General features: G+C 44.9%; 1 protein-coding gene and 1 long non-coding RNA gene across 28 annotated transcripts in view; one reads left to right on the top strand and one right to left on the bottom strand.

Moving 5' to 3' along the window:
- Positions 1-25674, top strand: part of LOC132990599 (regulating synaptic membrane exocytosis protein 2-like) — a 37105-nt gene that overhangs the window by 3758 nt on the left and 7673 nt on the right. For 6 of the 27 annotated variants that reach the window (XM_061058898.1, XM_061058897.1, XM_061058912.1 and 3 more), the window contains exons 3-29: positions 2568-2600; positions 3570-3671; positions 4551-4761; positions 5127-5266; positions 5728-5905; positions 6119-6341; positions 6411-6656; positions 11774-11880; positions 11975-12094; positions 12273-12372; positions 12504-12627; positions 13074-13120; positions 13916-14004; positions 14099-14134; positions 14901-15031; positions 15188-15359; positions 15567-15726; positions 15892-15915; positions 17238-17306; positions 17533-17668; positions 18076-18183; positions 18826-18876; positions 18973-19041; positions 19346-19405; positions 20113-20280; positions 21349-21458; positions 22772-23431. In XM_061058898.1, coding sequence (XP_060914881.1) covers positions 2568-2600; positions 3570-3671; positions 4551-4761; positions 5127-5266; positions 5728-5905; positions 6119-6341; positions 6411-6656; positions 11774-11880; positions 11975-12094; positions 12273-12372; positions 12504-12627; positions 13074-13120; positions 13916-14004; positions 14099-14134; positions 14901-15031; positions 15188-15359; positions 15567-15726; positions 15892-15915; positions 17238-17306; positions 17533-17668; positions 18076-18183; positions 18826-18876; positions 18973-19041; positions 19346-19405; positions 20113-20280; positions 21349-21458; positions 22772-23431 — 3674 coding nt within the window. The remainder of the gene's footprint in view (positions 1-2567; positions 2601-3569; positions 3672-4550; positions 4762-5126; positions 5267-5727; positions 5906-6118; positions 6342-6410; positions 6657-11773; positions 11881-11974; positions 12095-12272; positions 12373-12503; positions 12628-13073; positions 13121-13915; positions 14005-14098; positions 14135-14900; positions 15032-15187; positions 15360-15566; positions 15727-15891; positions 15916-17237; positions 17307-17532; positions 17669-18075; positions 18184-18825; positions 18877-18972; positions 19042-19345; positions 19406-20112; positions 20281-21348; positions 21459-22771; positions 23432-25674) is intronic. The other 21 variants (XM_061058923.1, XM_061058924.1, XM_061058920.1 and 18 more) reach the window with 19 other exon arrangements.
- LOC132990602 (uncharacterized) lies at positions 23762-25667 on the bottom strand. The gene is made up of 3 exons (XR_009676080.1): positions 25537-25667; positions 25247-25308; positions 23762-23886 (listed from the first exon to the last, which is right to left on the bottom strand). It is a non-coding gene; the product is annotated as an uncharacterized LOC132990602 (long non-coding RNA).

Here is a 25674-nt window from a genome sequence, read left to right on the forward strand (position 1 = left end):
GTGTCTGTGATTGTCAGTGTCCTACAGGACTGTGACACCACATGCTCCATGTGTCTGTGATTCCCAGTGTCCTACAGGACTGTAACACCACATGGTCCATGTGTCTGTGATTCTCAGTGTCCAAATGGACTGTAACACCACGCGGTCCATGTGTCAGTGATTCTCAGTGTCCAAATGGAATGTAACACCACATGCTCCATGTGTCTGTGATTCTCAGTGTCCAAATGGACTGTAACACCACATGGTCCATGTGTCTGTGATTCTCAGTGTCCTACAGGACTGTTACACCATATGGTCAATGTGTCTATGATTCTCAGTGTCCTACAGGACTGTTACACCATATGGTCAATGTGTCTGTGATTCTCAGTGTCCTACAGGACTGTGACACCACATGGTCCATGTGTCTATGATTCTCAGTGTCCTACAGGACTGTTACACCATATGGTCATTGTGTCTGTGATTCTCAGTGTCCTACAGGACTGTAACACCACATGGTCCATGTGTCCGTGATTCTCAGTGTCCAAATGGACTGTAACACCACATGGTCCATGTGTCTGTGATTCTCAGTGTCCTACAGGACTGTAACACCACATGGTCCATGTGTCTGTGATTCTCAGTGTCCTACAGGACTGTGACACCACATGGTCCATTTGTCTTTGATTCTCAGTGTCCTACAGGACTGTGACACCACATGTTCCATGTGTCTGTGATTCTCAGTGTCCTACAGGACTGTAACACCACATGGTCCATGTGTCTGTGATTCTCAGTGTCCTACAGGACTGTAACACCACATGGTCCATGTGTCTGTGATTCTCAGTGTCCTACAGGACTGTAACACCACATGGTCCATGTGTCCGTGATTCTCAGTGTCCAAATGGACTGTAACACCACATGGTCCATGTGTCTGTGATTCTCAGTGTCCAAATGGACTGTAACACCACATGGTCCATGCATCAGCAGTACGATACAGACGCTGTTTCACTCGATAGCGTTGTCACATCACACTTATCAATGATGACGCGTTTAAAAAAAACAAAACATAAACTGAGAGTGCAGGTCAGCATCGACAGCCAGCACTTTAAAAGGGCGACATGAGAGGCTTCAGTAACACGAAACATCACATCAGCTGGTGCATTATAGGATGAACGTACCAGCCAGACTTCTCCCTTTTTCGCTCTCTTGATCACACCGCTATTTTATGGAAAACTAATTTAAGGGCAGAAATAAACACGAGCGGACATTATTATACCTGGACGGCTAGGGTATCATCTTTGTGTGAGAAACACTGACATGTTTCTGTTCTGACAACCTTTTTTTATCATCACCAACATCATCATCATCATCATCATCATCATCATCACCATCACCATCATCATCATCATCATCATCATCATCATCATCACCATCATCATCATCATCATCATCATCATCACCACCATCATCATCATCATCGTCATCATCATCATCATCATCATCATCATCATCATCATCACCATCATCATTATCACCATCATCATCACCAACACCATCACCATCACCACCATCATCATCATCATCATCATCATCACCATCATCAACATCAACATCACCATCATCACCATCATCATCATCACCATCACCATCATCACATCATCATAATCACCATCATCATCACCATAACCACCATCACCATAACCACCATCACCATCATCATCACCATCATCATTATCACCATCATCATCACCAACACCATCACCATCACCACCATCACCATAACCACCATCATCATCATCATCATCACCATCATCATCATCACCATCACATCATCATTATCACCATCATCATCACCAACACCATCACCATCACCATCATCATCATCATCACCATCATCACCATCACCATCACCATCACCATCACCATCATCACCATCATCATCATCATCACCATCATCATTATCACCATCATCATCACCAACACCATCACCATCATCACCATCAACATCATCATCATCACCATCACCATCATCATAACCAACACCATCACCATCATCACCATCACCATCACCACCATCATCATCACCATCATCATCTTCACCATCATCATCTTCACCATCATCATCATCATCATCATCATCTTCACCATCATCATCTTCACCATCATCACCACCATCATCATCACCATCATCATCATCACCATCACATCATCATTATCACCATCATCATCACCAACACATCACCATCATCACCATCATCATCATCATCATCATCACCATCATCATTACCATCATCACCATCATCATCACCAACACCATCACCATCATCACCATCATCATCACCAACACCATCACCATCATCACCATCAACATCACCATCACCACCATCATCATCACCATCATCATCTTCACCATCATCATCTTCACCATCATCATCATCATCATCATCATCTTCACCATCATCATCTTCACCATCATCACCACCATCATCATCACCATCATCATCTTCACCATCATCATCACCATCATCATCTTCACCATCATCATCATCATCATCATCATCATCATCATCATCATCTTCCTAATGTGTCTACAGGGATCATACAGACTCAGATCCTCCGTCCAGCTTGTGAGTACTAAAAGAACAACATTTCCCATAGTGCACCTGTCCTGCTCTTGTTTCTCAAACCGTAATCAAAGGGTGCATCTGGATCCCTCCAATCCCCTTTCACTATCCTCTTCACCTTAACCCCGGGGAAAATGTTATGAGGTTAAGGAAAGATATTAGGAGAATTCATAAAGGATTTAGGGAAAGGCGATCGCGTTGCTCTGACAATCCGACCACATTTCCACTAGGCCACGTCATTAAATGTGACAGGTCGGCGGAGGTTGATGGCGTGGGTCTGCCGTGGTGAAACTACAATGTTCTGAAAATGGACTACAAAAAGATAATCTAAAAAACTTTTCCCTGTGCCTTCTTACTGGTGAAATAATCCTAATAACCACGAGGAAGTGAAATAAAAGGCATATAGGCTACCAGGCTCCGAGTAAGAAAAGTGAAAGCATCACCTTCCTGTCCACTCAGAAATCAACATCAGAATAAATATGATTGGATGAAATTCATTTTTACATTTATGAAAGATATACAGAATGTTTTATACAAATGTAGAACTGCACAAAGGATTCTTAAGAGAATTAAATATGTTGAATAAAACATCATCTGGCTAAAAATGTCCCTTATATGATCTGTGTCCCTTTACGATCATCGTTAGTTTTTGTGAACGGTCGGATGCGCTACTTGCTTTAAATGTTGCGGCTGTAAGGAATTGTGGGACAGCATATCTCATCTCCTTTGGTAAAGGATGGTCCAGTGTATCCTAAAGGAGGTTATAAAGGAAGCATTTTTCCTTAGCTATTAGAGAATTCAAACGGCTCTTATCACTGAAATGCTTCGGGTCATTTCACTCAGTGAGGAACCTTCCATCACCCAAACATTTCCGTTACTGAGCCAACAGTCCTCCCTCAACTACTTCCTGTATCCCTAACTCCCTGAGTGAGTGTTCTTCCTGTCAGCTGACTGTCTTTGTTACCTGGACAGGTGGAATCCTTTTTCGGGGTTCAGTCAGTTGGTCAGTAATGTTGCCACCAACGTGTCTGAGGTCCTGCAGGTTAAAAGTCCAAATGAAGAGCCATCACAGACGTGAGTAAAGACCAGAGCAGACAATGATGCATCAAAATAATAATAAAGCTTACCTGTAGTAGGTTAAAACACCTGGGGTCTGGACTAAGAAGCAGGATTTGGTGTTAGAGGTCACTTCAGGGTTAACTCTGGGTGGTTAGGTGGTTCACTTGTTACCTTGGTATATCGCCATGGAAACCTATGCTGCACACCTAACCTGCTCCAGGTTATGTTGGAGATAAGAGATCAACGTGTGGAACTCTCTGCCCACTGACCAATCAGATCTCTTGATGGTGGAGGGAGCTGATGAAGAGGGGGGAGGAGGGAGAGAGAGCCTTGTGTCCCGTATAATAACATATATATATATATTTATTTATATATATATATACATATAGTCCGTAGTGAATTATTATTTTGAACTGATATCATCCTTCATCCTTCAACAGAGACTAAAAAAAACAGCGGAGCCTTTGAGTTGTGTTTATGAGATGTTAAATTATGAATATCTTCTTATGAATTATATCTTCATATGAATGTTTAGTGTCTCCATGCCACTCTGTTTGTTTGAACTCACTTTGTAGTTTTTGCCCTGGAAAAACTTTGCTGATTTATGTCTGTGATCCGAGCATGAAACACAAGAAACCAGGAAGCAAACCACTCGTCAGTCAGAGTGTACTGATGGAACCCCTCCCACTTCATACTTAGAGGTTCAATAAGCCCTTCCCACTTCATACTCAGAGGTTTAATAAGGCCCTCCCTTTCTGCCTCCCCCTGTTGTATTGGACTGCACTCAGTGTGGGGGACCCTCCAATGACCGTACAAACAGAGTGGAAGTGTGTAGGGAGTGGTTTGAGAATGGCCCATCCTGTATGTTACTAGATGACCTCTGACCCCTCACAGGAAGTTACATCAGCAATTCGAGCTGTACAAGGACCAGGTGAGGAAGCTGGGGGAGGAGCCCCAGGTGAAACAGACAGTGAAGGCGGAGCCTCCCACCTGTGGCATCTGTTGTAAGACAAAGTTTGCTGATGGCTGCGGACGCGTCTGCTGCTACTGTCAAAGCCGCTTCTGCGCCCGCTGTGGGGGTCGTGTTCTTCTGAGAGCCAATAAGGTCAGTTTGTGTGTGTTACGTGTTCATAAACAGACGTAGTGCGTTCCTGAATGGTGAAGTAGATATCAGATCTTCAGGACTTGCTCGTGCTTAGGATTGCCTAGTGTGAGTGCACCCTGAGTCCTGATATGGACCAAGCCTGGAAGATGGTCTGGTACCTGGAGAGGTGCCTGATAAACTTCCTGAGCGCTGCCAAGGTGCCCTTGAGAAAGGCAACAAACCCACCCACAACAGCTCAAGAGCGCCCCCTGTGTGCAGCCCTGTCACTGTGACGTTGCATAAGACTACAGGTCCTGTTTGTTGTTATTAATAACTACAACCGTAAATGTGTTTGAGGCCTGTGTGTGTGTGTGTGTGTGTTGCAGATGATGTGGGTGTGTAACGTCTGCAGGAAGAAGCAGGATATTCTCACTCGATCAGGGGAGATGCTGTCCGTCAACCATAACTCACAAGGGGTTCCCCACACATCACCTCAGGGGTCTCTGAGCAACGGAGCCTCTGATTGGTCAGTCAAGGAACAGGAAATGACTTGATCAGTTGTAGGAACCATAATTAGTTTGGATATTTGTTTATTACAGAGTGTGTGTGTATGTGTGTGTGTGTGTGTGTGTGTTTGTTTGTGTGTTACCACTGTTACCAGATTAACAGATTAATAATCCTGCAGCTCAGTGGGGTTTACTGTTGCTGCTAAATAAAGAACCCACACACACACAAACACACACACACACACACACACACACACACACACACACACACACACACACACATACAACAGACAAAAAACAGAAACAAAAGCTGACAACACAAAGCTTAGACAATGAGCAGACAGACACACACAGACTTTGACTTGTTTTTTTAATACACAACACTGGCTAACAATAAACAGGCTAGCACAGGCTAAAAACACACAGGCTAACAACAGCTTCTTTCTTCCTTTCTGATTGGTCCTTTCCCTGTGATTGACAGGAAGTGGTGTGACAATGGTGGGGGAGGTGGGATGCATCGCTCGCCCTCTGATCAAAGTCTGGAGCGTTGCGCTTGCTCACACCATGATTACCATGGTAATAGAGAAAACGAGCGGCTAGCTGCTCCACTGAGGGATGAACGAGGCCGCTGGTACTCACAGGTGAGCATGACTAAACAGGTGAGTTGATTTATTAATTTGTTTGTTTTTTAGTATATTTAATTTAGATTGTTGTGTAAATAAAGTTTTGTTTAAATCCCTAACCCTTTTCAATAAAACATAAAAATGTGCTTACAGTTAGCACAGCATGTTGCAGCATGTTGAGCTAACATTTTAATGTTAGTTTTATAAAATACAAAACGTATTAAATAACCCCCCCCATCTCCCTGTCAGGACAAGGTTCAGGAAGAACATGAGTGGCGGCGGCAGAAGGAGGAGGAGTTTCAGGCTCGTTACCGTAGTGACCCAAACCTCGCACGTTACCCAGTGAAGCCGCAGCCGAATGAGGAGACCATGAGGATGTTGGCTCACGTTGGCCGGTTCCGGCACCAACGCCGTCACAGCGACGTCTCCCTGGCAACCTGCGAGCCCGAGCACGTACTCATGGGACGGACAGGTAGGAACAGAACCATCGACCAAACAGACCCTCTCCCATACTCAGTCTTACTTCTTGTTTTCCTCTCAGCTGTCCATCAGCATCGGCCTCAGGGATTGGTTGGACATGAAGGTCAGAGGTCTCTGTCTGTGGACCGCACAGCAAATCATATCAGTCCCACTTCCCCCCGCCTGTTATTGCGACAACACATGGAACCTGAGAGCACAGCACAGAGGGGGAAGAGGGCAGGGAAGATGTACGTGATTGGTAGCTTCAGCAGCTCGGAGGAGGACCTAGTGACCACGCCTGACTACACCAGCTGGGAGGAGCCTGCCAGTGAGTGGCTACATGCTAACTGCTAGCTTCAGGCTGACATAGTTCTACATCAGACTAGATTGCTACATGCTAACTAAAGCTCTCTGAGTCAGTTACTTTGGTAACTAAAGCTCTGAGTCAGTTACTATGGTAACTAAAGCTCTGAGTCAGTTATTGAACCTAATAAAAAAATAAGTTTTAGGTTCAATACCATTCCACCAGTTTTCAACTGTAAAATTATCATTCTGATTAAATGTAAAATAAATTTGGGGCGCTGGTGGCGCAGTGGTCAGTGCGCACGCCCCATGTATGGAGGCTGTCGTCTCAAGCGGGTGGCCCGGGTTCACATCCCACCTGTGACTTCTTTCCCGCATGTCATTCCCCACTCTCTCTCCCTGATTTCCGACTCTATCCACTGTCCTATCTCTCCATTAAAGGCACAAAAAGCCCAAAAATAAATCTTAAAAAAAAAAAAGAAAAAGTAAAATAAATAGACTACAGTCAAACTAATGCGTTGACTCGAGTAGCAGTTTTCTCGCATACTCTAACACAGTGTGACTTTTAGTTTTCATAAAGCTGTTCATGTATGTCCACATGAGGATTTATAGTTCAGAGGTCTAAAGTACAAGGACCTCTTTTTGTCACCTGTTGCCATGGTGAATCGCAGTATCGGGGCTCCATTAAACTCATCCTTCTGTACTTGTGTTGCGTACTGAACTCAAATCAGCTGATCTGGAAGCAGAAACTCTGAGTTCCCCACCTGAGGGTGAATCACCTCAGAGCTCAGGGTTAGACTGAACCTTATTCACCTGTGAGTCAGCACGTTAGCATGTGAGTTAGCCTGAAGACATGACACAGGGCTGAAAAAAACAACAATTACGGGCTACCAGATCTTTTTTCATGTATTTAATTTATATGAAAAACATGTTTTGTATAAATTATAATTAAACAACATTTTTGATATCATAAAAACATTTTTATCACAACATTTAGACTGAAAACATGAGCAGCAGTTTGTATTCTTCATTGAAATATCTGTCATTTACAGTTCAGACTTTGTGGTTATGCCCCCTGCTGGTTGGAACAAAGGGATTTTAACAAGAGGAACCTTCCAGAGATTTCTTGGTTCTGAAGTTCTGTTTAGGTGAAAATGTGGGAACCTGAAGTGCACACTTCATCCCTCCAGAACGTGTGAACATGTTTGTACTGGAGCAGAACCACACAGTGTCTGACAGTAAGAGAGAGAGAGAGAGAGAGAGTTCTCTGACAGTAATAAGCTCAGCATGCTTATCTTCTTACAGCTGAACTCTGGGTTCATCTCCACAGCAACAACATTCACCTGCAGTTCTCCCAACAGACACCAGAGGGTTCCTCCTAGAACCCTCATAGAACATCGTACTGAAACAGAGAGTTCCTCAGCTGTTCTCAATCTTTGTTCTGTTGTTCTGTCTAAGTTTCACAAAAACATACTGAAACGTTGCCAATGTATTTGTGCAATTTAGACGATGTGCAGGAGTTTGTCTGCTATTTTTTATCATTAAAAAGAAGAAATGACCAAACATCAGGTGTTTGCTGTGGTAACATACAGGTATCTATGTTGTTTGATTTGAACTGGAATCATATCAAAGATTCAAAGTCTGGTGTCATGACGACCAGGGTTCCTGAGTGGTTCTCTGCAGGTTCTCCGTTAGAGTTGCTGCATGTGTGAAAGTTGCCTTGCTCTCTCAGATCATCAGACATCTTGCTGACGAGATAATCTGCTGCCTTCGTTTCATTGGAGCAGAAGTCACATGCTCAGTGGTAATGAGCTCTGATTGGTTGAGAGAGTTGCTGTCTCCCCCTCTCAGGTCTGGAGGTAACGGAGTGGCTCAGAGTCTCTGCTGCTGCCGTCCTGAACACGCCTAAAGAAACAGACCAGGGGGACCTTCACAGACTCCAAACTTGACAGGCCTAGTCCTGGGGGATCCTGAAGACAGTCATGGAGAACCCTGGGTATTCCAAGGTCCTGGAGAGTGTGTGTATTTACCAGGTCCAGTAAAGAAGTGAACACCTTGAATCTCTGTTTGTGTTCAATTGGATTAAAAGAGGAGAGTGGATTATCAGCCCGCCTCAGGAGTCACTGCAGATTTACAGGAATAGAAGCAGAGACAACTGGAGGCAATACAACTGTTGACCAACAGGACAACCAGACAACATGTGTTCACAGTTGGTGGGGAGGGGTCTGCAGAGAGCTTGCTCCCCAGAGGATAACCCGGCTCACTGCATTATGTGATCATCTGCAGGGCGAGGAAGAGGAGCGAGATAAATCCAACAGCTGGCAAACATCTGCCAGCAACAAGTTTACTCATTTAGCACTCAGGGTGCAACTTTACCTTCACACTGCCTACGTGCTAGGTTAAAGAACATGTTAACAACAGTCTGCAGTGAGAGCGAAGCTAACTGAAGTCCAGAGAAGCTTACTGAAGTCCAGAGACGCTTACTGAAGTCCAGAGAAACTAACTGAAGTCCAGAGAAGCTTTCTGAAGTCCAGAGAAACTGACTGAAGTCCAGAGAAGCTTACTGAAGTCCAGAGAAGCTTTCTGAATTCCAGAGTAGCTTTCTGAAGTCCAGAGAAACTAACTGAAGTCCAGAGTAGCTTTCTGAAGTCCAGAGAAACTGACTGAAGTCCAGAGAAGCTTACTGAAGTCCAGAGAAACTAACTGAAGTCCAGAGAAGCTTTCTGAAGTCCAGAGAAGCTTACTGAAGCCCAGAGAAGCTTTCTGGAGTCCAGAGAAACTAACTGAAGTCCAGAGAAGCTTACTGACATCCAGAGAAACTTTCTGAAGTCCAGAGTAGCTTACTGACGTCCAGAGAAACTTTCTGAAGTCCAGAGAAGCATACTGAAGTCCAAAAAACATAGTTAAGTCCAGTGAAGGTTTCTGAATTCCAGAGAAGCTAACTGAAGTCCAGAGAAGCTAACTGAAGTCCAGAGAAGCTAACTGAAGTCCAGAGAAGCTAACTGAAGTCCAGAGAAACTAACTGAAGTCCAGAGAAACTAACTGAAGTCCAGAGTAGCTTTCTGAAGTCCAGAGAAACTGACTGAAGTCCAGAGAAGCTTACTGAAGTCCAGAGAAGCTTACTGAAGTCCAGAGAAGCTTTCTGAATTCCAGAGTAGCTTTCTGAAGTCCAGAGAAACTAACTGAAGTCCAGAGAAGCTTTCTGAAGTCCAGAGAAGCTTACTGAAGCCCAGAGAAGCTTTCTGGAGTCCAGAGAAACTAACTGAAGTCCAGAGAAGCTTACTGACATCCAGAGAAACTTTCTGAAGTCCAGAGTAGCTTTCTGAAGTCCAGAGTAGCTTACTGACGTCCAGAGAAACTTTCTGAAGTCCAGAGAAGCATACTGAAGTCCAAAAAACATAGTTAAGTCCAGTGAAGGTTTCTGAATTCCAGAGAAGCTAACTGAAGTCCAGAGAAGCTAACTGAAGTCCAGAGAAGCTAACTGAAGTCCAGAGAAGCTAACTGAAGTCCAGAGTAGCTAACGGAAGTTAATTGAAGTCCAGAGAAGTATCTGATGTCCAGATAAGTATCTGAAGTCCAGAGTAGCTACCTGAAATCCAGATTAATTGACAGACTGACTAATTAATTTAGCTTCATGCTAACTCTGGATCACTGAGGCAGGTGTCCAGACTCAGTTAATGTGATTACAGACAGGCATGAACTGCTCTGCATCCTGCAGGCAGGGCTCAGGGCAGACAGCACCCAAAGACTCTGGGAGGAGACAGGAGCGTCACTTCTTCTTCTTCTTCCTTCTCCTCTTCCTCGCCTGAAGCCTCATCCTCGTTCCTCTTCTTCATGGCCTCCACACAGACCTGTGAGTACTTCTGTTCAGAGCCGCTCTCAGGTCTAGGTTCACTTTGTTTCCAACGTTGTGTTCACATTCACAGCTGGCTGAGTTGTAAACATGTTTATGTACGTGTATGTGCTCTACGTGTGTTACTGGAGGAGGAAATGTACGGTTGCCTCAGCCAAGTGTTTACAGTCATTGGACACCGTGTATCACTGAGCCTTCAGATTTGTTTCTGGCTGTTGACCCCTTACTCATCACAGTGACCTGTATACTCAATCGGATTGTCCATCCTAGAAGGTACGCAGGTATAAACACTGAGCTCATGTCGTGTCCTCACTAAGCTGGTGTCCTCACTGAGCTGGTGTCCTCACTGAGCTCATGTCGTGTCCTCACTGAGCTCATGTCGTGTCCTCACTGAGCTTGTGTCCTCACTGAGCTCATGTTGTGTCCTCACTGAGCTCATGTCGTGTCCTCACTGAGCTTGTGTCCTCACTGAGCTTGTGTCCTCACTGAGCTCATGTCGTGTCGTGTCCTCACTGAGCTCATGTCGTGTCCTCACTGAGCTCATGTCGTGTCCTCACTGAGCTCATGTCGTGTCCTCACTGAGCTTGTGTCCTCACTGAGCTCATGTCCTCACTGAGCTCATGTCGTGTCCTCACTGAGCTTGTGTCCTCACTGAGCTCATGTCCTCACTGAGCTCATGTCGTGTCCTCACTGAGCTCATGTCGTGTCCTCACTGAGCTTGTGTCCTCACTGAGCTCATGTCCTCACTGAGCTCATGTCGTGTCCTCACTGAGCTCATGTCGTGTCTTCACTGAGCTCATGTCGTGTCCTCACTCAGCTTGTGTCCTCACTCAGCTCATGTCCTGTCCTCATTGAGCCTGTGTCCTCACTGAGCTGGTGTTGTTTCCTCTCTGAGCCCGTGTCCTCACTGAGCTTGTGTTTTTTCCTCTCTGAGCCAGTGTCCTCACTGAGCTTGTGTTGTTTCCTCTCTGAGCCTGTGTCCTCACTGAGCTCGTTGTTTTTCACTGTGCAGAGACGATGACACATTGTTCAAATGTAGAGAATGACAGATTTGGTTTATCAGTTTGTCATTAAATATTTCTGTCTTTGTTGTTCCTGCTGCTGTGTTCACTCTGTCACATCCTCTCTGCCCCTACACTGCCAACTACTGTTCATGTGCATCTTGGGTTAGGAAAAATACTGTTCTCACTCCATCATTTTTGGTTGAAGAACACTTTGATAGGAAAACTATTTGGAGATTTTATGACCTCTAACCTTTTACTTGTTTTTTCTGGGTGTTGTGTTGCTAGGAGACATGGACAGCCAATGGTGGGATCATGGTACCTGGCAGAGTGAGGCTGCACCTATTTCCATGGTAGGACTAAGCCCAGCCCCCTCCATCTACCCCCACCTTCCAGTGAAGTTTGCTTATTTCAATCAGCTGACTTGACTGAACTTTTGTTGCTTGTTGTTGTGAGTTCCTAAAAGTCCCTGTGTTAACCATTGTTCAGCATCCAGTGTCATGGCAACCGTCCAAGGATGGAGAGCGTCTGATTGGACGAATTCTGTTAAATAAGAGGATGAAGGACGGGACTATTCCTGCGGACACTGGAGCGCTGCTAGGACTCAAGGTGATACAATCCATCCATCATCCATCCATCATCCATCCATCCATCCATCCATCCATCCATCTGTCCGCCTATCCATCCATCCATCCTGCCCATCCATCTGTCTATCTCTAATCCATCTTTCTTCTTCTCCTTCGTCTGTTTGTGACACACCCACTCTGTTCTTGCCTCATGGTTTTAGGTGGTCGGGGGGAAGATGACAGAGTCGGGTCGTCTCTGTGCGTTCATCACGAAGGTGAAGAGAGGAAGTCTGGCCGACACTGTGGGACACCTGAGACCAGGTAAACACACACACAGATTTTGTTGTGCTAAGCTAACTTCTGTCACTGACAGTTGAAAGTCCTATTCCTCTGTTCCGTTTGACATTCCCATCAGAACGCAGTCGTTCTCACAGGACCCTCTCTGTTCACAGGTGATCAGGTTCTGGAGTGGAACGGTCGGCTTCTTCAGGGAGCCACGTTTAATGAAGTGTACCACATCATCCTGGAGTCCAAACAAGAACCACAGGTGGAACTAGTGGTGTCCCGACCAATCGGGTGGGTCACAGGAGATGGAATGTCACATGATCAGTGCAAGCCAATGAAAGAGAAGCCACACTGTTAAAATACAAGTGAAATGTAACCACTTTGATTTTATTAATAAGAATGTCGAGGGTCTGATTCACTTTGAGTCTCATTGTAGGTTAAACATCACACAATTTCATACCTGTGTGTGTTTGTTCTTTAACCCCTGGGGAAAGTTCTCAGTCTAAACATTTGATCAATTGTGTTTGTGATATTTTGAATGAAATATGGTTTCATGGTTCGCTGGTTTCATGGTTTCAAATAACACATTCTGTTTTCATTGACATTTTACATGACGTCCCAACATTGAAGGAGATGGGCTTGTACATTTCAAACACAAGAAACACAAGTGTTTACACTGATTTGACAACTGAAGACGTTTCTGTTCTGACTCCTGTTTGTGATTGTTCTGTCCACAGAGAGATATCAAGAGCTGCAGACAGCACCGTCATTGCCCTGGACTCCAGTGAGTTCATTCAAATATTATAACAAAATAGAGACCCAAACCCCCATAGAGAGAGACACAAACCACAACAGACACAAACCACTACAGAGACACAAACCACTACAGAGAGACACAAACCACTACAGAGACACAAACCACAACAGACACAAACCACTACAGAGAGACACAAACCGCCACAGAGACACAAACCACCACAGAGACACAAACCACCACAGAGACACAAACCACCACATACAGACATAAACCACCACAGAGACACAAACCACTAGAGAGAGACATAAACAACTAGAGAGAGACACAAACCACTAGAGAGAGACTCAAACCACTAGAAAGAGACACAAACCACTACAGAGACACAAACCACTAGAGAGAGACACAAACCACTACATAGAGACACAAACCACTACAGAGAGACACAAACCACTAGAGAGAGACAAACCACCACATACAGACATAAACCACCACAGAGACACAAACCACTAGAGAGAGACTCAAACCACTACAGAGAGACACAAACCACCACAGAGACACAAACAACTACAGAGAGACACAAACCACCACAGAGAGACACAACCACTATAGAGACACAAACCACCAATGAGTTAATCTTCTGGTTTCTTCAGCCATTGAAGACCATTATTTAAATCTTGATATTGTACAAACAGATGTATTTGATGTCTTTGCCTCATGTTGAAATTAGTTTAAACTGTTGAATCCATAAACCATCTCCTCACACACCTTTAAAAATATAAACACAGGATGTAGAATGAGAAATGTTCTCCATGTTGTGTTCAGGTTCCAGTTCCTTCGACTCTCAGAAAGTTGGTCCATCAATCTCTGTCACTTCTCCCATGAGCCCCAGCGCTCTGTCTGGACAAGTCTCTGTAAGTTATCCAGCATGCAATGCACCACCACATAGCACTCCCAACAGCCAACTCTGTTTTAACAGGTGTTTCCATGATAACGTGTTTGTTTCAGACTGTGAACAGGCGTACTCTGGTGCCCAGAATTCAGGTAACTGTAGATGTAAGGAGGAGTGAGATTTCTGTCTGTCCTCCTGTCTTTGTTCTCTCTGCTTTTAGTTCTAGTTGTTAGTTAAGTCAAATGTTTAGTTAAAGCCCTGGTTGTCAGTAAAGAGCTGTTACATAAACATAGAGCAGTAGAACCCTTTATGTCTGCAGAGATCTCCGGGGTTCCCCATCTGTTCTGTGTAGTTCTATTCTGCATGGCTCCACCATTGTTAATTTTTCTGCTTCTGTTCTTTGCAGTTCTACTTCAGTTCTGTAGATTACTTTTTGGTGTTTAATCAATCTCAGCCGCTAATCTTAATGTTTCAACTCATGTTCTACATGGTTCTGGTAGTCCTGTGAAGGACTGAGCTTCTGTTCTGCTTCAGCCTTCCTCAGCTCTTTAAGGGTTCTGTCCTTGTCTGCTGGGTTGAGGGTGTTCTCTGTGTGTTTGTTGTATGTGGTGTAGGGTTGTTTCTATGTTCTGTGGGGTTCTTCTGATGCTCTTTAGGTACAGCAACTGTTCTGTGTGGCTGTTCCATTCTAAGAGTTCTGCCACAGGTTTATAAGGTTCTACTTTGTATTGTAATGCCCCTGGTGCTAGGTATAGGTTCTGTATTGGTCTATGGGTAAAGGGTTTTCTCCCTGTTGTCTCAGGTTCCTCTGCCCTTCTGTAGGCTGTAGATGCTCTTTATAGTTCTCTGTGGCTCATCTAAAGCTGTTTAGGTTCTATCGTCCATGCTGCTGTTCTGATTAGAACCTCCACCTCCCAGGTGAAGCTGTGGTACGATAAAGTCGGTCATCAGCTGATCGTCACTGTTCTTGGAGCAAAGGAACTTCCTGTCCGTGAGGACAACAGACCAAGGAATCCCTATGTCAAGATCTACTTCCTGCCAGACAGAAGGTGAGTAAGGAACCAATCCGAGGTTTAGTTGGTTCAGGACATGTGTGTAGGTTGGGTTTTCAGCGTTCTCTGGTTTCTTGTCTATGTAACTGAAGAACCAGCGAACCTATCCTGGTCTGGTTCCGTGTTGTCAGACTTTGTCTCTTTTTGCCACAGTGATAAGAGTAAGCGGAGAACAAAGACAGTGAAAAAGTCAGTTGAACCTCGGTGGAACCAGACCTTCATGTACTCTCCGGTCCATCAGCGGGAGTTCAGAGAAAGGATGTTAGAACTGACAGTCTGGGACCAGGCCAGAGTCCGCGAGGAGGAAAGCGAATTCATGGGAGAGGTGGGAACACGCAGAGAACCCATGCAGAACACACAGAGAACATACAGAGAACACAGAGAGATCACAGAGAGAACATACAGAGAACATAAAGAGGACACACAGAGAGAACATACAGAGAACACGTAGAGAACCCATGCAGAACACACAGAGAACACACACAGAGAGAACACATGGAGAACATCTCTCTCACTCTCTCTCTCTCTGTAGGTGCTGATAGAGTTGGAGCATGCTCTGTTAGACGATCAGCCTCACTGGTACAAACTTCAGCTTCATGACGTTTCCTCTCTGCCACTGCCCAAAGCCTCCCCCTACCTGCAGAGGAGAGGACTGCAGCCTGACGACCCACCGAGCAGCAGGAGGCTGCAGAGTGAGACGCGAACACACACACACACACACACACACACACACACACACACACACACACACACACACACAGTCCTGTCATTTGTTTGATTTCATTTCATCATCTTTTTCATAATTTTTTCATCTTTTGTTATTTTCTCATTTCTTTTCTTCCATGATGCTTATCCAGACAAAGGTCAATGCTATAACCCAGGTAAAAGCACACTGTGTGTGTGTGTGTGTGTGTGTGTGTGTGTGTGTGTGTGTGTGTGTGTGTGAGTCACAGGGGATTTAGGTGTACGCTGTAAACCGAATTTCCCCTCGCAGGATTAATAAAGTATAAATTATTTTTATTATTAGCTCTGTTGTTTAATGTGTGGATGTGGAGAGAAGTATCTGCACTCTCACGTTAACGTAGCTGCACTCCCAGGTTGCACTCTCACACTAATGGAGCTGCTTTCCCACGCTAATGGAGCTGCACTCTCACACTGACGGAGCTGCACTCTCACACTAATGGAGCTGCACTCTCACACTAATGGAGCTGCTTTCCCACGCTAACGGAGCTGCACTCTCACACTGACGGAGCTGCACTCTCACACTAACGGAGCTGCACTCTCACACTGAGGGAGCTGCACTCTCACGCTAACGGAGCTGCACTCTCACACTGACGGAGCTGCGCTCCCACGCTGACGGAGCTGCACTCTCACACTGACGGAGCTGCTCTCTCATGCTGATGGAGCTGCTCTCTCACACTGATGGAGCTGCACTCTGAGCTTTTATTTTGAAGGCATACAGAAGTGGAAGTGTTTTCCTGATCACTAGAAAGTTTGAGCATCACATCTCTTACTGCGGCGCAGTTACCACAAACTCTCATCAGGCGCTCATGTTTTCTCTCACCATGCGTGGCTGTTAGTGCCCTGTTTGTGATTTAGTCACTTTTTACAATGAGGCTGATTTACAGAGGAAGAGACGATTGTTCCACAAATTACTGAATAATGGATCATTTAAACACAAACAGCAGAGACGTACAGAGACACAATTTGCTCTTTAGCGCATTTACAGGAGCAATTAACCCTTTGTGCATGTTTGTGGATCAGATGGTATGTTTCTTTGCATAACATAACATAATATAACATAACAAGAGTTCAAGGTCGCACAAGGGCTCTTTGGAAGCTTAACGGTAGTTCAGGGTTCTTTAGCAGGTTCTCAATGGTCCTTGATGAGGGCTCAAGGAATCCTTCAAGGAGTTATTCAGGTTCCTGTTGCACTTGCATCCCTTTTAATAGCTCAAGAGTCCCTTAAAGGCTCTCTTTATGTGTGATTTAAGGGGTCTTACTGAATGGATGGGCTCTTTCAAAATCCTCAGGATGTTTTCAGGGAGTTCTAGTCAGATGAGAAAGTGTGAGTTCTACCTTCAGTGTTTCTGTGTGAATGCTCTGAGTCCCATTAATCCACTGTCCTGTAGAGGATTACACAGAGAGCTGCTTACAGGATTAACTCTCTCTCTGTCTCCTCCCTCCTCCCCCCTCTCTGTAGGGTCTCAGAGGATCAGTGACAGTGAGTTTTCGGATTATGACTGTGAAGACGGCATCGGGGTGATATCAGGTGAACTCCATATCCCATCATGCACTGCACATCCTGATCAGACCAGAAGAAATGAACTGAATCCAAACGTTCTTATGAAATGAGCTTTTTGTTCTCTCTATATATCATTAAATATCTATATTTCATTATAGAACATAAATAACATCAGAGTGCTCATCATGTATCTGGTCTGCCTCAGTACTCCATCTGTCGGTTTAAGCCCAGCCCTCGTCCTCTGTGTTTCTAGACTACAGGCAAAATGGGCGGGACTTCCACAGCTCCACCCTCTCAGTGCCAGAGCAGGTGATGATGTCCAATCACAGCCCTCGATCAGACATGGTCCGGATGAGGTCACGGTCTCCGAGCCAGCCGCCTCCTCACAGGTAACTAGGGCCCTTTTTCAAACCAAGCCCTACACTCTACACCCTCCCCCTCCGTGACACTCCGTGTCCCGTACACTCTGTTATAAGTCACACTGGCAGCTCAATGAAGTCCCCTTCATCAAGGGGTAGGGGATAAATACGGCAGCAGGCTTTGGGAAAAACTTCCCTCTCTCAGGCGGAAACAGGAACTGTGTGTTACCATGGTTTCTCTGCGGTATCTTGCAGGAACGGCTTTATTTTTCTTTTGTAGCTAATGCATTCTGTAAAAATGTCTATGTAGATTATTCTTATTCTTCTTTAGTACGTTATATTATTAGTTTGAAAAAGACCCTAGGAGTTTGACCCCTTGACCCTCTAAACTTTATAAGCTCATACACTCTGACCTCTAACCTCTGACATGTTGCCAGCGGTAACCCTTTATACCCATTGTACCGCGAGGACGCAGTGCGGCTGTTGCGTGGCTCCAGAATGAGTCGAGCCTACTCTGACGCTGGTCAGTCCAGCAGCCTGGACAGGTAATTTTGGTCACCTACCACCATACACCTGACCTGGGTCACCTGGACACCAGCCAATCAGCTTACAGCCTGAGTCAAAGTGTCTCTAAGTAACCATTGACATGGAAGTTCTTTCTTAAATCAGTACAGAATTTAACAATAGATATGTAGCTGCTGAGCCAGAATCAGCAACACCTGCCCTGTCAGGTAAACCCTGCCCCTCTTGGCTCAGCCGATAATACAACACAATGAAAAATCTGGACCGGGACCCAGGTCAGGACTGTTGCTGTGTAGTACTGGTTAGAGTACTGGTTGTAATCCCAGGTAGTCCCTTTGGTAGAACTGGTCTAATGACTTCTTTTGTTTCTCATCAAACTGTCAAACTAGTCGCACACTTCTGAGTTTCACTACGGCTTGTTTCACGACGACACCTTCAATTTGATTCTGAGCTAGTGTTAGTTTGAAAAGGTAGCTATACTTCTGGGTTTGAGTGGACTGCACTAACCATAAGCCTAACCTTAACATACTGCTGGTTTTATAGGCTGTTGTATTTGTTGTTGTCAAAGGGCTAGTTTTAGACCAGTTTGTAGTTCTATTTGTAGTACAGTTTGTAGTACATTTGGCAGTACTGGACCATCTGACTGCTTGTCTCCATGTATGTAGGAGGTGTGTAAGGAGAATGTCGGTTGCCAACTCTCTCGATTCCCAAGACAGGTACTGCATCTGTAGAAGGAATACTCACAGCTGTAATATTAGTGCCCAGTGAACTCTTTAGATTCTCATCTACCTGTATGTGTTTCTGTGTGTAAGGTATGTTAATGGTCCTAACCAAATTCACTGGACAAACCATATGGTGAATGGAAGCTGTGAGGACTTCAGGTGAGCCCTGGGCATTATGGGAATTGTAGTGTTAGAGGATAAACATGAACACTATGTTAACACTAGGGGTAGTTTATTCTGAAACACATCTTACTGTTGATCAGTCAATGGATGGTGAGAGTGACCTGTCCAGGTGTGTTGTTGAGGGGGCCCCTGTCAGGATAAGCAGGGTCTAAAGTCCTCTGAAGAACACACCTGGACCCACTGATGACAGCACCTGCAGGTACAGGTGTGTTTTAGGTTGTAAGGTCACGTAGGATTTGTTGTTCATGTGTTGGAGTTCTGATATGTTTCTGTCATGCAGTCAGGACTTCATCCCTGACTTCCCCTACGAACCCGACCTCTATGACGAGGAGCTGCTCAGGTAAACAGTTTGACCTTCAGATAGTTTGATAGATGTAGGTTAAGTTAACATTAGCTGTTAACATTTAATGTGCTCCCCTCCCCTGTCATACAGCCAACTAAACTTAGTACGTACAGGTGTTTTTAAGAATGCACAGGTGTCTCTACAGAGCTGTCTCAGGTGTCTTTAAGTATACACAGGTGTCTCTAAATATAAACAGGTGTCTCAGGTGTCTCTAAGTATACACAGGTGTCTTAGGTGTCTCAGAGTATACACAGGTGTCTCTAAGAATGCACAGGTGTCTTTAAGTATACACAGGTGTCTTTAAGTATAAACAGGTGTCTCAGGTGTCTCTAAGTATACACAGGTGTGTGGAAGAGTTCAGTGAGAATACTCCTTTGTGAACAGATTAAACTTTGCTGCGCACAACCCTAAAATTCCGAGCATCCTTTGCAGTGTCTGTTATGTGATAGGACACCTCATTTAAATTCCATATTCTTCTTCTTTGGTGATTGATTTCCTGTTTTCAGTGCCTTAAACTTCCTATTCACCTGCTCTGCAGCCCTCCACAGGTATGACAAGCTGACGGTCATCATGGTGATGTGACTTACTCTTTTTCCAGGTGGAGTGGGTGACGGTTGCCATGGAGATGTGACTAACTAATCCCTCTCCTAGGTGCAAAGGTTGTCACTGTTAAAGTGGGTAACGATTGTCATGGTGATGTGCAGGTTCAGTCGTGGCATGGACCGGCGGGATTACTACAGTCGCTCTCGCTCAGCTGACCAGCGAGCAATGGCCCACCGACCCGTCTACACCCGCTCCCACTCCACTGACCGAGCTGACTCCACTCATTTGAGATCCAGACACTCTGCCCCCCCCTCTCCTGCTCCAACCAGGTGACCTGCAGCCGGCCAATCAGAGATAACAGCTCTGTCTCAGTCTGTTTGATGGAAATGGTTCCATTGAAAGAAGCACGCTGTCTCTGTGAACATTGACCCCACCCCTTTTCTTTTAAACCTTTCTCCTCTGCTTCCTGATTGGCTGATCTCCCAATGACATCACACTGCAACCTACACCTACATCTGTCTGTCTGTCTGTCTGCCTGCCTGCCTGCCTGCCTGCCTGTCTGTCTGTCTGTCTGTCTGCCTGTCTGTCTCGCTCTATCTGTCTGTCTGTGTGTGTGTCTGTCTGTCATAGATATATTTTTTACCCTCACTTTGAATTTAATTTCTCACTCATGTCAAGCATATTTTTCAGTATGCTGGTGATTGTTTGTTGTTTGTTTGATTTGTTGTTTATTTATTGTTTACATTTTGCTGATGTTGATGTTTTTCTTGTGCTGTTTGAGCAGGTGACAAAACTTGCTGTGTGTTTCCTGTGTGTTGTTTTTAGCACACAGGAATTCCTGTGTGTTGTTTTTAGCTGAGACAGAAAACTGATGTTCATTCTGGTTTGAAATGTTTGCTGCAGCAGGACGCAGTTGGAGTTTGGCATTGAGACTCCGCCCTCATCACACATTTTACCTGCATAAATCTGAGCAGTGATGAGAGAATATCTAGACCCTCAGGTCTAGCCTGCAGGTGGATGCTGGGTCGAACATCTGCTCAGAGCAGCTAGGGACAGATCAGCGGTGGACTGACAGGAGGGCAGAAAGCAGAACTGAAAGAGAGCTTCTGATTGGTTTAAATCAGTGATCTGTTTATACGTCTGATTGGAGCTGCTGTGATGCTAACAGTAAACAGCAACGCATTGGCTTCAGGTTTCACCCTCTGAGACGGTTAGGCCTACCCTGTTACCATGGAGACAGTGTCCTGTGATCACAGATATCATCTAGAGACACTAGCTTTTTTCCAGCTAACACACTGTAGCGTAGCTTAGCTAACAGTAGAGACTCTTTTATGCTCTGAACTCTGACCTTTGAGCTTCTGTCGGTGGGTAATCTAAATTATATTATTATCCAACAGGACAAACCCGCGTTGTGGATCAAGTCAAACAAGTCCATCGGGAACGCCGATCTGCAGCCGCAGAGGACGCCAGTTGCCTATCGTCCCACCACAAGGACCTCCGGACAGAAGTACGTCTCTTTGTCTGTGACAGATGACGAGTCAACAGCCAATCAGCGGCTGGCACTGACCTAATGCGTGCAGAGCAGGGCTCACAGTAGGAGAGCACTGATCAGACCACAGCTTTCAGAACGCTTTGGGGTCTCTAGTGTTGATAGTGACATCCTTCAGGTTGATGACAACCTCACCAGGTTAATAATAAAACTCATAAAGCAGAACCCAAGAACAGCTGTAAAGAAAAAGTAATCTCTGTGTTTTTTCGTCTGGCTGCTTTGACCTCTCCGTATTCTGTCAGGAGATCCTCAGAGATGTCTCATATCTATGTGTGAAGGAACAGCTGTAAGGGTGGATAAAAAGGATTTAATCAAAGTATTCTCAAGAAAGAAAAGAGACTGTGTGTGTGTGTGTGTGTGTGTGTGTGTGTGTGTGTGTGTGTGTGTGTGTGTGTGTTAGAAACATATAGCTGAGTGTCATCAGCATAAAGACTGACTCTAACTTACTTAAGGGAGACTAGTGTGAATGTGAATCTTATTTATGCTACTGAGAGATACACTGACTCCATCAGGTGGAACTAACCAACTCACAGCTTCTAAAAGAACAACATTTCCCAGCATGCTTTGGGGCAAACCATACGTTATGTTAAGTCTTCTTTCACTGATCCCAACTGTTACCTGTTCTCAGGAAAACCAGAGAAAGAAAAATGGTACAAGTTGTAGAATATTCTCTTTCGACTCTACAGCGAAGCAGAGCATTGTATTCTAGCTGAGGTTCTAGCGCAGGTGTGCAACCACACAGATCACAGTGTGTACCTGTGTGCACTGTGTCAAAGGTTGTACTACATCTAAACACAAAGCCACAGTTAGCAGTCAGCACCCTGCAGCCCTCTGTAACGCTCCCTCTGTCAGAGGACTGGGTTATGCTGTCCTGTAAGGTTTGTAAGAAGAGTAACTAGATATTATTGGAGACAAATTCGACACACACACTTGGTAAGATTTGAGTTTGTGCAGTAGGTGATCTCTGGTCTGGTATTAATAAACTGACAAAAGAGTCCAGCTCTGTCCCCTCCACACTCACTAGCGACCTAAACACCCAACTGAATGACTGAAGCAAAGACACACAGACAAGGCGACGGTTTAGATCATTAGTCACAGTTAATATAATTACCCTAACCCTAACATTAGTTTATATGGTGATCACAGTATTTTAGCTTTAGTGAAGCTGAACATAAGAAACTGTTTGTCACGTCATCTCCTCTCAGTTTGTCTGTTTTCATTGCTCTGATCATCTTTCATTCTTTTCTCTAAAATCTGTTTCTGTCCATCAGTTTTGGCTACACCCATCACAGGAGCATCAACTCCAGCTCCTCCCAGTCCGTATCATCAGGTCCCTCCACCTGGCCTCAAACAAGCCCCCCTCTCTAATCATCCTCCTCGTATACGAATCCAAGCCCCGCCCCCTACTACTGGCCCAGCCCATCCACCTACTGCTCCTTCACCCGCGCCACTACCTGCTCCAGTCCAAGTGCAAGCCCCTCCCCCAGCTCAAACATCTGCCAAAGCCCCTCCACCAGCTCAATCATCTGCCCAAGCTCCGCCCCCAGTCCCTAATCAAGTTGAAGCCCCAACCCAACCTCCAACTGCACCACCTGCACAAGCCCCTCCCCCAGCTCCTGTACAAATCCAAGCCCCTCCGCCAGCTCCTGCACAAATCCAAGCCCCTCCCCCAGCTCCTGCACAAATCCAAGCCCCTCCGCCAGCTCCTGCACAAATCCAAGCCCCTCCGCCAGCTCCTGCACAAATCCAAGCCCCTCCGCCAGCTCCTGCACAAATCCAAGCCCCACCTCCAGCTGCTGCTCTTCCCCCTCCAGCAGCTGAAATTAAATCTCAGCCACCTATTGACCCCCCCCAGCTCCCTGCACCTACCCCAACACCTTCACCTTCACCTTCACCTGTACCATCCCCTGCCCCCACCCCACAGACTCCAGGTGTGTACCTCAATGTTGTTTATCCAGTCATTCCAGTTCAGTAACCAGTAGGACCATTAGAACCAGTAGGACCAATAGGACCAGTAGACCAGTCAAACCAGTAGGATCAGTAGAACCAGTAAAACCTGTTGGACCTTTAGAACCAATCACCAGTAGGATCAGTAGGTAGTGACAGGTGTGTATGTTTTTGTGCAGTTTATTAGTCTTAAAGAAACATGCACATGATCAGGTATGAACAGAGGTGTACCTGCTTGAACATTCTCACTTCCTGCTCCACTCACCTGTGTTCATCTGTCAGGTGTGTTTTCAGAACTCAGAGGTGAAGATGCTCTGTTTTCCTCTGACATCACTCTCTGGGTGTAAAGCTCAAACACTATAATCAAGTGATACTGATTGGTTCAATGTTTGATCATAGTAAAAATATGAATACTCTGAAAAAGTTTGGAGCTGATCACCTGTTGATGTTCACCTATTGTTGTTGATCACCTGGGGCTCGTTTCTGAAAGAAGGTTTAGTGCAAACTCTGAGTCAGTTAACCCTGAAATGAGGGAAACTCTGGGTTATCCGTTTCAGAGGGGGAGGTCACTCAAACCCGAGAAAGAGGGGTAACTCCAGCCCGTTCCAGAGGGAGCGGTAACTTTACCTCTGAGTCAGTTACTATGGTAACTGAGTCTGTGAACCTAACCTGGTCGGGAGCAGGTTTTCTTCAATGAACCCTGATTTTCTCTAGGTCTCCTCCCTCTTTCAGAGCCAGAAACGTCATTTCCTCATTCTTTCATTCAGTCCGTATCAGACCGTGTTAGTGAAGATTCACCGTTTGTCTGAATAAAAATCCAGGTTGTTTTAATATGATATGTTAGGGTAGCAATACTACAGCGTATAAGACAAACTATTTTATCGAACATGGTGTCTTTTAGTCGATCCTCAGTATGAACGGGCTGCATTACTCCGCAGGGAATTAGAGCCTACATTAACGTCAGGAGATGTTCATTTAGGCCTAATTAATTAATAAACTAAATGGGATAAAGGCGAGAGGATATTAAGCCTAGTCTATGTGTGTGAATTCAGGTTTATGTTGGGAATAAAGTTAATGCACATTCAAATAGACCCTAATGAAGTTAACTTTGAATCTATATGAGCCTTGATGTTCTTATTTCATTTTGAGCTGTTTTAAAGTTGCCTTTCTTCTGCTGGATTACAGCTTATTGAAAATAAATTGTAGGTTTAATAGGCTTACAATTCCACCAGATTTGACCTGCAATAGGCCTATAATAATTATGATTAAATATTAAATTAATAGACTTAATTACGCGCTGACTCGAGCAGCTGTTTTCTCTTACCCCACTTCTCTCTCCTTTGCTGCTGCGCTGCAGCAGTGTTCCTTTTTTTCCTTCTTAAAACCTGTTGATATTCTGCGTATGTCTGCATGAAGATAGGCTATATTTTGAGATGGTTAAAGTAGGAGGATCTCTTTCTTGTCACCTGTTGCCATGGTGAATCGTAGAATCAGGGTGCCATTCATGTTGGCTTTTTATCATCGTGGTGCATGCGCTGAACACCGAGTGGACCTACTGAGAGTTGATTTAATAAATTCAAATCTGCTGATCTGGAACCAGAAACTCAGAGTTTCCCATCTGAGAGTAAATCAACTCAGAGCTCAGGGTTAGACTGAAAGTTTGTTGAACCTTCTTTCAGAAATGGGCCCCTGTTGTTGATCACCTGTTGTTGTTGATCACCTGTTGATAATCACCTGTTGTTGTTGATCGCCTGTTGTTGTTGATCACCTGTTGATGATCACCTGTTGTTGTTGATCACCTGTTGATGATCACCTGATGATGATCACCTGTTGTTGTTGATCGCCTGTTGTTGTTGATCACCTGTTGATGATCACCTGATGATGATCACCTGATGATGATCACCTGTTGTTGATGATCACCTGATGATGATCACCTGTTGTTGATGATCACCTGATGATGATCTCTTGTTGTTGTTGATCACCCGTTGATGATCACCTGATGATGATTACCTGTTGTTGATAACCTGATGATGATCACCTGTTGTTGTTGTTGATCACCTGTTGTTGTTGATAACCTGATGATGATCACCTGTTGTTGATGATCACGTGTTGTTGTTGATCACAGGTTCTCCAACATGTTTTGACAGATTTCCTCTTATTTCAAATATCAGATCGAAGAGAAGCTGTGACACAATGACCACAACTCATCTTTTGTTTTTGACCCCCT

Source organism: Labrus mixtus, chromosome 16 (assembly GCF_963584025.1).
Source record: "Labrus mixtus chromosome 16, fLabMix1.1, whole genome shotgun sequence".
Taxonomy (NCBI): Eukaryota; Metazoa; Chordata; class Actinopteri; order Labriformes; family Labridae; genus Labrus; species Labrus mixtus.